Source organism: Xiphophorus couchianus, chromosome 18, assembly GCF_001444195.1.
Source record: "Xiphophorus couchianus chromosome 18, X_couchianus-1.0, whole genome shotgun sequence".
In the NCBI taxonomy this organism is placed as follows: Eukaryota; Metazoa; Chordata; class Actinopteri; order Cyprinodontiformes; family Poeciliidae; genus Xiphophorus; species Xiphophorus couchianus.
Window position 1 is genome coordinate 11,509,737 of NC_040245.1, and position 15,727 is coordinate 11,525,463.

General features: G+C 35.7%; 1 protein-coding gene across 2 annotated transcripts in view; it reads right to left on the reverse strand.

The window, feature by feature from the left end:
• The window catches only part of lsamp (limbic system associated membrane protein), a 725,983-nt gene that overhangs the window by 35,903 nt on the left and 674,353 nt on the right, over positions 1-15,727 (reverse strand). For both annotated transcript variants that reach the window (XM_028045633.1, XM_028045631.1), the window contains one exon: positions 10,834-10,959. In XM_028045633.1, coding sequence (XP_027901434.1) covers positions 10,834-10,959 — 126 coding nt within the window. The remainder of the gene's footprint in view (positions 1-10,833; positions 10,960-15,727) is intronic.

Here is a 15,727-nt window from a genome sequence, read left to right on the forward strand (position 1 = left end):
CACATAAACTTAAACACTTCCCATTGTTAGAACAAAGAACCCTCTTTCCTTGCAGATAAACCTAACTTTCCTACTGACCAAACATATAGTCTGCTATGCTATGATTTTTGTATTTTGTACATAAAAACATTTTTAACATATAGTCATTGCTAGATTATAATGGTTTGGAGTAAACAATATTCATGTGTTCAAATGGCCCAGTCAGAACCAAGACCCAAATCAAATTATGAAACTGTGATAAGACATATCTGTTAGATGATTTCCAGTCTGACTTAGCTATTTTACAAAGAAGAATGGGCAAACAATTTAGTCTTCAGATAGTTGTGCTTATCTGGCAGAGACAAATGCCAAAAGACTTTCAGCTTTTGCTTACAAGGAAAGAGGATTCTATGAAGCAAAACAATGGGAACAACAAGAGAAATGCACACTATGAGTTTTGGATTTTTAATTTCAAAAATATTTTTAAAAGCATAAATTATTATTATTTTTTAATTCACAACTATTCATCAATTGGTATATCACACAAAACTACAGTAAATCAAATTAATTCTTTTGCATGGCAGTGCATTACCCCACTACTGTCTCTGTGGTTTCTTTATAAGTCTGCATTTGTATGACTTTTTATGGTTGCATTTACAGCTATCTGTACGTAGTGTGTTCGTCCCGCAGAAGAAAGTGACAAACTCCAGAACTTCAAAAGAAGTGAGTGGCTCTTTAATGCATAATTTAAAATTTTCTCATGATTGTACTTGCTGTAGCTAAATGAAAAGAACAAATTCCTACCAAGTGAAACTAATTGTTCACATACTAAAGTGGTGCTCTTCTTCTCTATCGGTCTGTTGCCTTTTCTGTAGCGTTCCCTCAATCTCTCTGGATAGCACAACACCTTCCATTTTTTAAATCTTGCTAGCTCTGTGTGGTTCCTCCCTGTGTCATGGAATACAACAATCAACCAGAAGCCAAGTGATTTTCATACTTGTCCGGCTTCTATTTTAGTGGTCTGATATGCATGAAGGGAAGCATTCCTTGCTTGACTAGCGACTCTATTTCTCCCGTCATTGTGCCACATGGGGTGCCACCATTCTTCCGGCATCCCGCCACCCAGGAGTTCCACTCTATAACCTCTGGCAACTCTTCCGAGCAATTTAAAGAAAGAGGGAGAGACTCCTGCTGGGATCCAGTCAGCTAAAGTGAGGATCAGCAGCATACTTGAAGGTCTCTGGACACACACAGAGCAGAACAGTACAAGTTTTGAACAAATGCACTGTCAAAACCAGTCTCTTTTTCCAAACTGTTGTACTTCTCACAATTTGTTTTACGTCATTTTCTTTCTCTAATATCAAAAGTTGGACTTGTATTCCCTAGTAGAGCAAATCTGAAATTTTATTTCCAAATGTAGCTGAGATTACACAAATGGTGGATAGATATGTGGTAGATCTGGTAAAGCTGTGTAAAACGGCCTAAAATAAATTAACAAATCTATTGCAGGAGCATAATCTTATTCAGTGGGGAAACTACTTTTTAGAGTTGAACATAATTTAAATACAATTAAATTAGGTATTCATGACTTTCTTATTTCCCGAGGTATAAATATAACATGACTCACAGGCCCTTTTCATTCCCCCATTGGCTAGTAGGCTGGACGACAACACATATTTATCTTGCCACCTCAACAGAGAACAGGATGGTGAGGAAGGTAAGAAAAAGAACCTCCAAAGCTTAGTGTTAATGGAAAGCAGTAAGGAGTTGCATTTTTGGATCAGGTTCTCCATTATAGCCAGGAGATGCTCTCTACATGCTAAATGTTTCTTGGGGGGAATGCCAGAAAAAAGCCTTTTTTGTCTGACTTTCAAAAACATAAACATGAAGAGTTTACTGAGAGCAAGTTGTCTTTGGTCAGATCAGACTAAGATCGACCTTGTCAGAAGCAAACACCACAAGATGGGTAACATAATTTAACAAAAAAGTGAAGTGAAACATTGTAATGGATACAGACTAAGCAATAAAAAAGTAACACATTTGCTCTAGAGTAATGAATCTCCCCATGTCACCCTGTGGCGCCCCAAGGCTCCACCTCCCAGTAGTCCATTCTGAGCTTCAATCTCAGCTGGCTGGCACCTGTTTGAACGCAGCCTTGAGAAGAGTAAGGGTAAAAAAGAGAAAGAAAACAGGATGATGCTTACACTTTGTTCATACGTCACTTGCCTCACATGCTCTCTCACTCTCTTTGTGTCACCCTCTTCTCCTACACAATGCGGTTTCCGGTGCGTACTATCGTTACGTTACTGCAGTGAGACAGTGCTCAGTGGTAATGGGAAGTTTGACACTTTTAAGAGAGCCGACTCTTGTGGCACAGCTCCCAAACATCTCTTGATTTATTATCATTTTAGACTCATAATTTAGCTTAAGTTGGCAAATATGGGTGTTTCGTATGATAATAAATCCTTTTGCATTTAGTGCTTTTATGAGAAGTCTCTGCTTGCCTAATTTTATGAATTTGTTTTGTTACAAAAGCAATCATTCTTTCTTACTTTTCATTAATTTAATTTTTATTTAACACACACAAAAAAAGGAACAAAACACTGCCGAGAAATCTACTGAAGAAAATCGGAAAAGAAAAGGAACGAAACTTAGGAACCAAATGATGTCCTCAGTATATGTTGACATTCAAAAGAATCAAAAGCCTCGGCCTGGATTGATCAGGAAATGCTATAGAAGCAGAGTAAATATTGTTGTGTTGCCAAAATTAAAAGTATTAGATGCAGGGGTATGAAAAAAACTGTGACACCAGTAGATTTGGTAAAAATAACTGTTTCTCTTCATGATTTTTTTTTTTCTGAAACAAAGTACTCAAAATTAAAGTTTTGATTCATTTTTTTATTATTTTATTTAGAGTGAGATTATAGTGGTGATATATTTTTGCATTGTTATTACATGGATACTATTAATTTTTGGACATATTTGCTCTTCTTCTGGATTTACTTTGATCCCTGGATATATGAGTTATGTCATGTGAGCTTAAGAAAGGTCTTTTTCTTGATACTGAAGAGCATCCTAAGATAGAAAGACAAACTGTGCAAATTACAGTTTCCTTGATTTAATAATATTTTCTTATGTATACTTAGTGGAAGACAACAAGGATACTGAATGTTCCCTGACCTCTAAATACAAGAAAAGCGATGTACTTCCAGATTTTTGTATGAACTGTAGATGCCCACGACATTAAGTGATTAAAATCTCTAATATCCTTTTTTCTGTTGGATATGTGGGATCAATTTCTGCATCTCTGTTTCTCCTCTCAGTAATTGAAGTAAAAAAAAAAAAAAAAACAATTATGAAATGCTTGTTTTGTGTATACTGGGCTCTTGTAATTACATTTAAATAATCAGAGCTCATTGTAGCCAGTACTTTTACCCTCAAATTCTTTAAATATACAGCAGTTCAATTAGGAAATTATAAAAGCATCCTTTTAAAGATTTACATGGATTAAGAGAGTTCAGTTAAATGGTCATAAACCTATTACCTCAAAAAGTAGGTTTTCCTAAAGGTTTTATGATGATGAGCCAGAAAAGATTTAAGCAAAGCCAAAACTGGAATGAGCTGCGTCTCATCCAAATGATATGGATAATCATTTATAATGGTTCTTTTTAAAAGACATGCTGCTGTTTTGACATATGGAGGGCGCAACATTTGGCAGTGACTTATTGTCACATAAATCAAAGAAAAAGATGTTCACAATGCTGCGTACGTGGCTCAGCAAACCAGAGAAGGAACATTGGCTTAAGTTAAGAAGATGAGGTGTTAAGCATTGTTAATGTAAATAGGCCAAAACATATAAAATATTAATATGAATAATAAGATAAACTTAAAAAAAAATGAAGTTGCTTCCCTTTGTTTTTTCTTTGACGGTTTAATTGTGGTTATATTTCATCTACGGTAATTAAACCAACAGACCCGATTGTCATCATTTTCACACTAAAATGTCCTGACAGACATTGTTATTTTCTTAATGATTATTTTCCAAACATTAAATACCGATGCAAAACAAAATAATTTGGAATTAAAACTGTTGTCAATTTTAATTTCAAGTTAAAATTGTACGGTGGCAATCAAAAGCAATGTATCCTCAAGGCACTTTGCAAAACAAAAACATATTCAGGTGAAACATAGATATATACAATTATCCGTATATAGAGATGTTCAGAATTCATGCACTCCAATCCTATCCTTTTTATAAATCATTTCTGTTTTACTATGCTAACTCGTAAAATGTTTTCTGACAAAGGAAACCCAACCAATTTTATTGAGTTACTCACTTTGCATCAATTTCTTCTCATGAACAATCATGTGAAAATAATGTACAAATGATTGCAGTGAGTCATTACCTTTGCAGCAATCCCTCATAATGAGCATGGCCCCTGTCCATTCTTTTTTGTGAACTATCAAAATGCATGTCAAAAATTCTAAATTAAAGAAAAATATATTTTTTCCATTTGAAAAAAAAAGAACTATTGCAAATTTTTATATTTAAACCATCAACAGTGGTGGCTTTAATACTGGCAATATACAGTAGTTAAGTCCCTGTGGCGCCATCCTGTTAAAAGGAAGCATTAGCTTATGTCTTCTGATCCCCAAATGCATTTTTTATTACATAGGTGAATGTCTAGTCAATAGGAAGTGGATGCCCCTAGTTTTGTGCAGTGCAATGAGAATAAATAATTTCACAGCCTTCTTTCTAGAAAGCATTTAATTAGCTCTCTTCAAAAAGTACTCAAACTGGCAAAACCCAGACCGGGTATTTCACCGATGACTGGCAGAGATGTAGAAAAACATTTAAGTCTCAAGACGAATGTCTAGCAATAGCTTCGGAAAAGCTAAGAAAATAACTTTTTTTATCGAGAAAATGTTTGTTTTTTTCTCAAATCAAAAACTAGAATTATTAACCACTATAGTAGTTCTGGTTTGAGCAATCTTTATGCGATATAGAATATATAATATATCATATGCACCAATATATGCTTGTCCCAACCTAAGGAAATACCATTGTCAAAAAACAATTAAAAACACTTTTTTTCCAACCTGAAAAATTATGTTGAATATTCAAAATTTTGTTTTGTTTGAAGAGTAACCAAGTTGGTGTTTATGAAATTCATGTTAGTAAAAGTAAAACTAAGCAATTCTCAATAGTTATCATCATGCAAAAATTAATCCCACACTGGTAAGATGCTTTGTTCTCTTCATTTGTCAATTTGAGCATGTAAGCCTGCCACAACAAGAGCTTCTCATCATTATGTTGTAATATTTCAGCAAGAAGAGATTGTCTCAACCAGTAGAATAATTACAAGCTTATGTAAACACAAACATATCTTGACATTAATGTTTATAGTTAGACCATTGTAAATATCGCTTGAAAAGTTGTATTATCGGTACAATTCATCTCTAGCTCCTACTCCTGCCAACACTAATGAGCACCAGGTTTGATATATTTGTATCTCTTGTTGTATTGTCATGTCAGTTCCTGCTGTCTGCAGTTTCAAAACAAGAGTATTGGCAGACTTCAACAAATCACAGATTTTTTAGTCTAGATTCAAATCTAGCTCAGTGAAATGTAAGCAATCGACTGTCAGAGTTTGTGTCTCAGTGACAAACATATCGTCAGTCTCTTTGGTGGAGCCCAGTTATGCATCTATTTTCATCACCGCAAAAAGCAATTTCTGGTTAGATTTCCAACCAGCTAGCTGCAAGCTAGTTTGTCATTAAGAAACCAAACACGCCAGTTTTGATCTAATTAGCTGTGTGATAACCAACAGAAATAGTCAGCAGCATCAGTGAAAAAGTGAAGCAGAGCTAAAATGCTAAAGCTTGGATGCATTGTAGAAACAGATGACAGCAGTAATGAACATGGACACCTTGAGAATTACTGCTATGACTGTGCAGTAAATAAATCCTAAAATGAAATGTCAGCTGAAACAGTTAGCATCATTTGTCACTCATGTAATTTCATCCTAAAGGAGTACTTCAGGTTTTTCTCATGAGGTTTTACCATCAAGGCTTCTAACCAGACAAACTATGAAGATGACAAACCTTGGAATAATTTATAATGAATACCTAATATTCAATTTGGTCTGATACATTGATTTTGCATCATGAAAAAAGCTACACCGCTTTAAGAGAATTTATGTGTAGATACAGAAATTATTTGCTTGTAGATTCTGCTAAACCATTTTGAACCTGTCAAGATCATGCCAATCATTGCATATTTTGCAATTCCTCATTCATACTAATTGTGCAGACCTAAAGAGGATTTTAATGGAAAAGTCAGACATGTCTGGCTGATGAACATCTCTGAGCTGCTGCCATTACTCCAAAGGACTTGTCTCATGTGGCATGAAGATAATTTTCTTGTTGAGTGAGCCTGGGTGCTCAGGCATTTCTATGCTCTGCTGATATCCTTGAGTTCTTAAGGATTTTCAAATTAATTGATTTTGACTCTTTAGGGACACATAAGAGCAAACACACAGTAGGGAATAGCCAAGAGTGCAGTGGAACTGTATAGCATGAGGGTTTGTTCTGTCCTTGTGTTTGTATGCCACCTAATTTTCTCAAAGACCTATTCAAATTAACATGTGCACAAAGTCATCAGTCTGCATCTCCATATTTATGTAATCATACACGTGGGAGCTTCTGCCAGACTTCTAGCATGAGAGTAGTTGCTTTGATATATATATATATTTTTTTTTTTATTGAATAAAATCAAAAATGGTAATAATGCTGTTTTGTTCTCTTTTTGCTTTGCCTTATTCTCATTGGCAGGAGCACATGGTGTAAGCAACAGGGAATATGAACAAATGAGTGGTTATAAGTTCAGTGTACTGAGGTTTAAGCTCTAGCAATGACCTTGTGGCATTTTTTTATTTTATTTTGTGTATTTGTGTAATGGTGTCATTTATGTAACAGTTTAAAATAAGTATGGTGTCTCTATGCTATTATTGCAAGCAGTTCAAATCGAAAATACATGTGCATCCATGCTGGAATGAGATTAAAAACTCAATTCTTATCCTTGTGACACAGTTGAGTGTTTGCTTTGTGTCTCCTTGGTGTATGAAAATACATTTAAGCATTGCCTTTCTCATTCAACCGTTTTATGAATTTTACAACATAGTGCACATAATTTGATCTCAAGGTCTACCAGGCAGAAATAGATAATTTTGGAAATTTTGTTGAAAAATTCAACACTAGGAGTTTCACAGTTCAGAGACTCCAAATGTGCTGTGCATAAAGCTATGGCCAAAATTATCCACACTCCTGGCAGGTTTAGGATTTCATAGATTCTCATAGGAAATGAAAAAGACATCAGTCAAAAGATAACAATATAAAACAAAAATACATTTTAAAATTCTCACTTCTAAATAATTAATAGAAAAATATTTATAGGCATGTCAGCAGTCAAAGCCTTCTGATATTTGCTGATCATATTTTGCATGTTTCCATTAGTATAATGATCTTTGGTGACATGCTCCAAGTCTTTTAGGTCAGAAGCCCCCTTGCCATTATTCTAATCCTTCACTTACTCCACAGATTATCTATCAGATTTGAGTCAGGGGTCTGATTGGACCACTCAAGTCACAAGGACCCTTTAGGCAAAATAAAAGTTTACTTGAAACATATATCTTCCAGCTATATGAATAATTTTTTTATCTTAAATGTAACCTCCACTACAACAGAATAATATGATTTTTTCCAATATAATTTTTTTGAAATAATTTGTTTTCTCATAATAACCTGTCAATAAACAAAGGTTTATCTTGTATTTGCAAAACGTTAAAACATATACTTATGTATGATAGCAAACGTGAAAAGATCTGAGTAAGTGTGAAGACAGCTTTAGAGAGCAGAACAAAGGCTTAAATTGCACACCACATACAAGCTTGACTCTTCAATTTGACTGGCAGTTTGTTTCCTGTGAACATCTGGGGTCCTTGCAAAAAGTCGAGAAGCTTGGTAGCTAAGCACAACAGTGTGAAGGGGTGAGCCTGCCATCTGCCAGACACTATTATCTCTCCCTGCACACACTCATGAGCTGCATCAGACTTAAGGTTTCTGCAGAGAAAGACTCCCACAAAACAGCAGCCAAAATAATAACAGTGCCAGTGTTTTCAAATTAAGTGCTGCTCTCCTCTCAGGAAGCCATATGTGGCATGCAGACATATAGTGCAGGTTTCAATCCTGTCTGTACATTGACCGTTTCTTTTTTTTCCAATCTCCCTTCTTGTTTAAAATATGTCTTTCTCAATAACACACAGGGAAAGCAAATAAAAAAATATAAAAAAGCAATGTTATAAAAACAGAATTTGAAATGGCAAATAAAAGCAGACTGTTGTAGCTCAGATATTACCTTTTCTGTACCTCGATAGATATTTTCATCTATTCGTCCAAACAAAATACCATCAATGTATACAAAGGTATTTCAACACCTTTATTAGAAATCTGAACTACCCACTGTTTTGACTTTATAGGCAATACAAAAAAAGTTTTTCACTTCCATTGCGCTTCAGAGAAGCTTGCAGACTGTCTGATCCATAAGGCATGTAAAATTAGGGAGAACAAATTGGCCTTCTTTAATGCCTATGTGGAAAAGAGGCAATACACCTCTCCAATTTATTCAGACTCCAGGTGCAGAAAACAGATGTGGTCAGTGAAACATGTCTGGAGTACTGACAAGGTGACGAGGCAAATGATAAAGCGAGATGAATATAGAATGGCTTTCCATCAGCACAAATCTCTCATCAAATCTGGGATTTCATCAACTCCACAATCTTCATCCATCACTCTACGAGCTTATCAGGGACCTGAGACATGCATTGTTTCTCTGAAAAAGCACTACATCCCAAAATCAAAATACTGCTAACATCTGAGAAAAAAATGCCTATAAAAGTGTTCATCCCCTTGGAGGCTTCAGGTTGTAATTGCTGTTGTAAATAATGCAATTTGGCAAGGATTTGGAAAAAGGAAAGCAATTATTTAAATTTTAAAGTGAAAACAAAACATGTCACTTAATTAATATAAAAAAAGATAACATGAGTGATTGCTTAAATATGTACCGCATGTGACATTAGATGCATCACTGGCTGCCCTGAGTCGGACTGGATACGTCTCACTCAGGCTGGCACATCTGGTCAATCAACTCTCCCTAACAAGCTCGAGCTTTGTCAGGTGGCTTTGGAATCAATCTTCTTTAATGTTCACCATAAGATTATAATATTAATCAGATCTGGTCTTTGAACTGGGAGCACCTCAGTGTCTTTCTTTTTCTCTTTGAGCTATTTCTGAGTAGCTTTGCTGTTTATTTGGGGTAATTGTCTTGTTGAAAATCATATATCCTAGATTATCTTGGATTTGGCAATATTTTCAGTTTTTCCAGTGCCTGCTGCATAGAAGCACAACCAGAGCATGATGCTGCCATTGCCATGCTTCATGGTGGATAGAGTTTTTGTTGATAATGTCTGCTTGTTGGTATTTGTTGTGCGGTTGAGCTGCACGGCTTCAGGAAAAATAAACAACTGTGACAATGTTGCTGAAAGAAAACATCGTCCAACATGTTGTATTCATTATTATCTTTTGCTTATCCGGAGTCAGATGGGGGGGCAGCAACCTAAGCAAAGAAGCCCAGATTTCCCAGCCACTTGGACCAGCTCCTTTGGAGGAATCCCAAGGCGTTCCCCAGCCAGCCAAGAAATGTAGTTCCTTCAGTGTGTATTTAGGCATGATTTAGTTCCACTACTAACTTCCAACTAAAAACTAACTTCCAACAACGTTTTTCACAACAGCCTTGTTGGAAAAAGGGACAAAAACCTCTAAAAATTTCTAACCAGACAAACATGAGCTTTTGACTGTACACTTTCCCAGTCATACCAGTTGCCAGTCAACAGGGGAGTGTTGGGTTTTTGCAAAGTAATGTAAATTTTTGTTAATCCCGCACCGGTAGTTGATCAGGTTTGAGGTCAATTCTTTTGAAACGTTGAGGACAATTTGCTCACATTCCAATGACCATATTTGCTTTTTTTTATTTCTATGTTTGACATTATTAGAAATCTTAGAATCCGCACTTTCAAAATCTGTAAATAATTCAAAATGCCCCTGGGGAGACTTGCTCTCAATTTTGTTGTGGTGGGTCACAAATTAACTGGGCGTTGGCAGTTTTATTTGCTACAGTCAGGCCTGTTGAACTACTAAATAATTAAATAAATAAATAAAATTAAAAAGAAGCTGTATGACAACATAAGGTAAGCTAAAGTATCTCAAGAAGCAGCATTTAATGCCCTAGTTAAAAAAAAATCCACGATTAGAGACAGCAAATGATTAAAAACATTAAAACATGGAGCGATGGTGAACCTTGCCCATCCTATCAGAATTAATTTACGGACGTACTGATTACACATTCATGAGGACACAAAACACAGCAAGCCTTTCTTTCCTTACTGACGGTATGCTATTAGGTTTTAAGTTTATCCATAATTAAAATAACCATTTATTTAAAAATATATATATATTTTCATATTTACTCAGGTTATCCTTGTCTATTTATCTGAAACATTTCATTGAAGAATTAAACAGAAGAAGTCTGTAGGATACAAAATATATTTCTTACAGCACTTCACATGGTGAAATCTATATTTCTAGATTTAGATACAGTATTTCAAACTGTGTTTGCGTATCGGGGGTCAGGTAAGAAACTGAACATTAACGGTATATAATGACAAAATCTGTCTCACAACCTGTGAGACACCAGGACAAAATAACCAAAATAATGAGCAATGTTTGCATGTTTCTTACCTGAGGGGTTGAGCAGCCGCCAGGTGATTAGAGGGTCCGGCCTGCCACTTGCCAAACAGCTGAGTGTCACGTTACTGCCCTCATTTACAATGATATCTTCTGACACCTTGTAGATTGTAGCTGGAACTGTGGACACAAGAGATTTGATGTGTGATTGCACTGAAGCCAGAGTATAAATAATCTCATGAATGTTTCACATAACTCTCAGAATACATTTTCACATAAGGCAAGTAGTGATATAAAACAGGGATGACAATGAAAAGAATGTATTGCTCTTGAGAGGCTAGGTGGGTTTATAGAAAACTTTTTCTGTTAAATTTTGCCTTCAGAGGTAGTTACAAATAATGTGTTGAAAACAAAGATCTCAATAAGCAACTTAATCTTCTGCCCTGGAGCCCAAGCTCAAATAGACAGATTGGTTCTTTTGTCCAGTGGGAGATCCAACAGTTGTTTAGTGCTGATTTTGAGTCAAACATATCTTGAGAGGGCAGGTTTTAATGCATGATTCATAATGTATAGGTTAAAGGTTGAGTTTACCTTCCTTTTTGTTTTCAGGGGTGTCTGATTATTATTCTCCTTTGCAAACTCTGTTTACTCTGGACTCCCAATCCTGTCACTTTTAATGAAATAAAACATAAATAAGTTAAAAAAAAACAAAAAACGCTTAAAAACAAGAAATTTGGGAGGAGAAACGACCTCTGACATATTCTGAGCGTAAAAGTGATAAAGCAAGTCATCAGCTAGCATGTAATCAATCATGACTGATGCAAAGGGCATTCATCAAGAGTTTCAGAACTCTAAAGTGGCATAGATGAATAATGGTAAGGCAGAAATGCAGCCAAAAATAATGATGAACAATGGTGGATATAATGAAGTTCATTCATGTTTGATTTAAATCAAACAAAATACCTTTTTTTCCTCTAAAACTTTGATTATGGAACTACTTGAGGTTTTACTTTGCAACATTGAATGAGTTTGAAAATCTAAACCATTTTTTCCTGATCTCAGCCCATCTTCACAAGCTAAAACTTGCCTTTCCTTCAGCGTGGCCTTATAATATCAGTAAACAAAGCAATACCCATGTGCAGTCACAATTGTGAATGCAGGTTTGCCTTTCATATTAATATTGACAGTGAAACTATTTCCCTGCAGTGGTCATGCAGCCCATTTTGTCCAAGATTAAAATAGTATTTGCTTTATGGATTCTGGAAATTACAGAAAAATTCACCAAGGTTATATCATAAACTCCAATGCTGGGTGTATGCTGTTGAGACTGAAGGTAGGTGGCATGGAAACAAACACAAAAAAAAAACAGCCCCTTGTTTTACGTTTTGATTTGTACTGAGAATTGAAGCAGGACCTTTTCATTCTGTCATTTTGACAGATGCGGTCAAAAGCATTCAATCATAATCTATTTTTACATGTCATTTTTAAAAATAATTACAATGACATTTAACTGCATATACTTTTCACTCAGTATAATCAGTGTTCAACAAGCTGAACAGAGAATTCACATATCTCAAATTGACAATTAAAAGTCAGCAAGACTCTCTATATGATTTTAAAGTCACTGAGGATGGTCTCTGATCACTATTTGCAGACATTTATGAGCAGCTCTCAACCTGCAACTGACTCTCCATATAGTAAAGGTAATGTTAGGTCATTAGGCTTTATAGTATCGCAAATACATGTCGTTGCTATATGAAATCGGTTTCACTCATTTAATATTTACAGTATGTATGGCCATGGATAGATGGAACTTCAATCCTTGTTTAATCAAGCAAATTAATCACAGGACTAATTTCATAGTTGATCCCCCAAATTTTTTCCATTATGGAAATAAAATCCTACAGTACATGTTAATGTTTTGAGAGTACTAAATTGGATTTTAAGCCATTTTGATTATCATTGAAGGCTACCATTCTACCATTGTACTTTTTTGGTTTAGCAAAATTCCAAGAAAAACCTTTGCAAGAAATGGATCTTCTATTTTACACTGCATGATCCACTAAACGGCGTAAAAGAAATACTTTGCAGGACATGCTTTGGAGACTGCCAGTGTAGCAGTTTTTTGAGTCTTCAATATCCCTATTTATTACCATCTGCCAATGCCAAGGACAAAGACAAAGAGTGCTGCTTTTGACTCATTCTGCAGATAAGACACACACTGCCACTTCTGACGTACATCACGAGGACCCTGAAGTATACAGGAAAAGAATAATGTTGACCCTTTCCCTATTTGACACCAGCTGTTTGAAGTTTATCCTTCAGTTCAACAGGGCCAGAGCCTCTCTCCACAAGGAGATTAGTCCCTTTTGTTGATCAACAAATAGACAGCATGCAGTCAAAAAATTGGTTTCAGGGTACCACATTAATTTAGTTTAGGCCACACTTTAAACTGGAAAGAATTTTCTTCAAGGTACTAATTTTTTTAAGACAGGGCTTTCAGGTTTCTTTTTGCCTCTCTGGAGATGTCTCAAAAAAATCTCCTTTGTCAAAATGTATGTGCTGGTGTTTCTGACACTTGTGTCAATATATTCTGTAAGAACATAGAGAATAATTAGAGTAAAAAATATGTTTTTAAAGTAGTTTATTCTGCTTCTACAAGCAGCAATAGAAATGTTTTCAACTAGGCTCTTCATAGGACTTATCAACAAAAATGTTGGATGTTATTGTTGATTGGTATTAGTTTTGCTGTAAATCTGAGGATGCTAAAGGGCTGCTTCTAATAGGTCACCTAATTATGAAGGATTATCCTTTGCCAGTTTTGCCGGATGTAGCTCTTGTCATTAGTAAAACTTTCTCTCTCACTCCTTCATACTTTCAAATAAAGGCCATCAATGCCAAAAAATGGATAGCGATAAATACATGTCAACCATAGAATAAATCCTTTAACGCTGCAAAAATAAAAAATAAAACAAACTTGATAGTATGGCATAAAATCATCTTCTAACTTGACAACACTGAACATACAGCCAGAGCTAACATCAAAGCATGTCCATGTGCAATTTAGCCCAGTCAAACCCATGACCGAAAATTAATGAAAAATCTGTATCGCAAGAATTGAAGATTGCTGTTCAAAGTTGTTCTAAACACAAATAGCATAAGATATTTGCGTGTTTTGCAGCTCTTCTGCAGAAATTAACCAAAGGAAAGTTTAGACTATAGATATACCGTATATGATAAATGTCTCTGTGAACTGTTGACACCAACAGGTTGAGAGCTGAATTAAAATGCATTCCAATTTTTTATATGCAAAATATCTTGAAAGTAATTTAATCCTTTCCCACTACAATTATACACTGCTTTCTAAGACAGGAAATCCTAATTTAGTATTTAGAAGTTAACGATTGTAGTCTGATGTAAGATTTGTTAATTGGTCCAAAATAGGACTTTATGATTGTTATGCCTAAGACACTTTTTCCCATGTCTCCAAATCAGCATTAACAGCACTGCGTGATCAGCACACGTTTAAAATCTATACTGAAAGCTTTCAATGATATGGAGCAAAACAGTCATTTGTGAGCAATGTATTGTGTGGGAATTGTTGTTTTCTAAATCTGATAGTGTTGAACTCATTGCTCATTCCTTCATATCGACCGCATTTTCAAAGAAACGGTATTTCAATCTCTGATTCTCCAGCAAGGGTATTATTGGAGCTTTATCTTTGCACAACAACAGTAACAGCTTTTTTCCATCCAACATCCCTCCATCTCTCTGTCTCTCTCACTCACACACATAACGCCCCGCTGGAAACCATCTGCCTAATATCAACTGACAGGGCAGTCACAATCATGCCACGCAGCATCTTCACCGAAGTCATACAGAGTTATTGCTGTAGTCAAATGACCTAGCAGAAATGAAGATGTGCTTTCCAGATGTGGCAAAATGAAACAAGGGTTGCTGAGGCAGGGGGCTCTCCATAGAAGTGACAGAGGACCAAATTGTCAATTTTTTTTTTATATATATTTTATTTATTTATTTTCATCTATAAATCAGCTGTTGGGGTCTTGGTGGGGAAAACTGATGAGTGGGAGGTGTGACTGGCAAATAAATCTTCAGAAGCTGATAAAATAAATGGATCGGGAGGGGACGCAACAGCTCATGCTGCGATAATCCTGTCGGATATAAAAATGGGGAAGGAGGGACAGAAGTGTGGGCGAGAAATGAAGACGGAGAAGACATGAGAAAAGCATAACAATGGGGAAGAAAAGAAGTGTGAATGACATTTCAACTCGTGCGGCCGTACAGCGCTTGGTGTTCAGCTGTCGGCAGTGACAGGGGGCGGGTGAGGGCGTGATCATAGGTCAGCCTTCAAGGAATATTTGTGGAAAGGGCAGCTAGCTGGAAAGCACTTCCCCTCCAAAACTGCAGGAAAGTTGACATGCACAGTTTGCAAAAGTTTTACCAATGAAATGAGTTATATAAGATATTTAATACTTATTAATACTTTAATACTTCAGATCTTGCTTTAGAGAATTAATATTCTTGTTTATCATAATTCAACCCATCCAACACGGCCAGCATCACCTATATTCAAATACAACAGGTCATGTTCCGCGGTGGGAGATGTCCCTTCTTTATGGCAAGTTTCCCAACCACAACAATAACAAAAATTACCAAATGAAAAAGCAAGGTAACCACCACCAACAACAAAAAAAGATTTTTGGATAAAAAAGACAAGGTCCTCAGACAGAAACAGAAAATTAATTAATCTCAGATGAAAACATTTTTAAAAATATACAGTGACCTTCATTTCAACTGCTATTTCAAACTTCAAAGACAGTGATATAGTGCACACACATAGAAAGAAAGAATAATTAGAGAAAAACGTGTTCATGTCTGCAGGTTTATGTCCTTATCACAGTATATTGAGCAGACAGGAAGAGGGAAA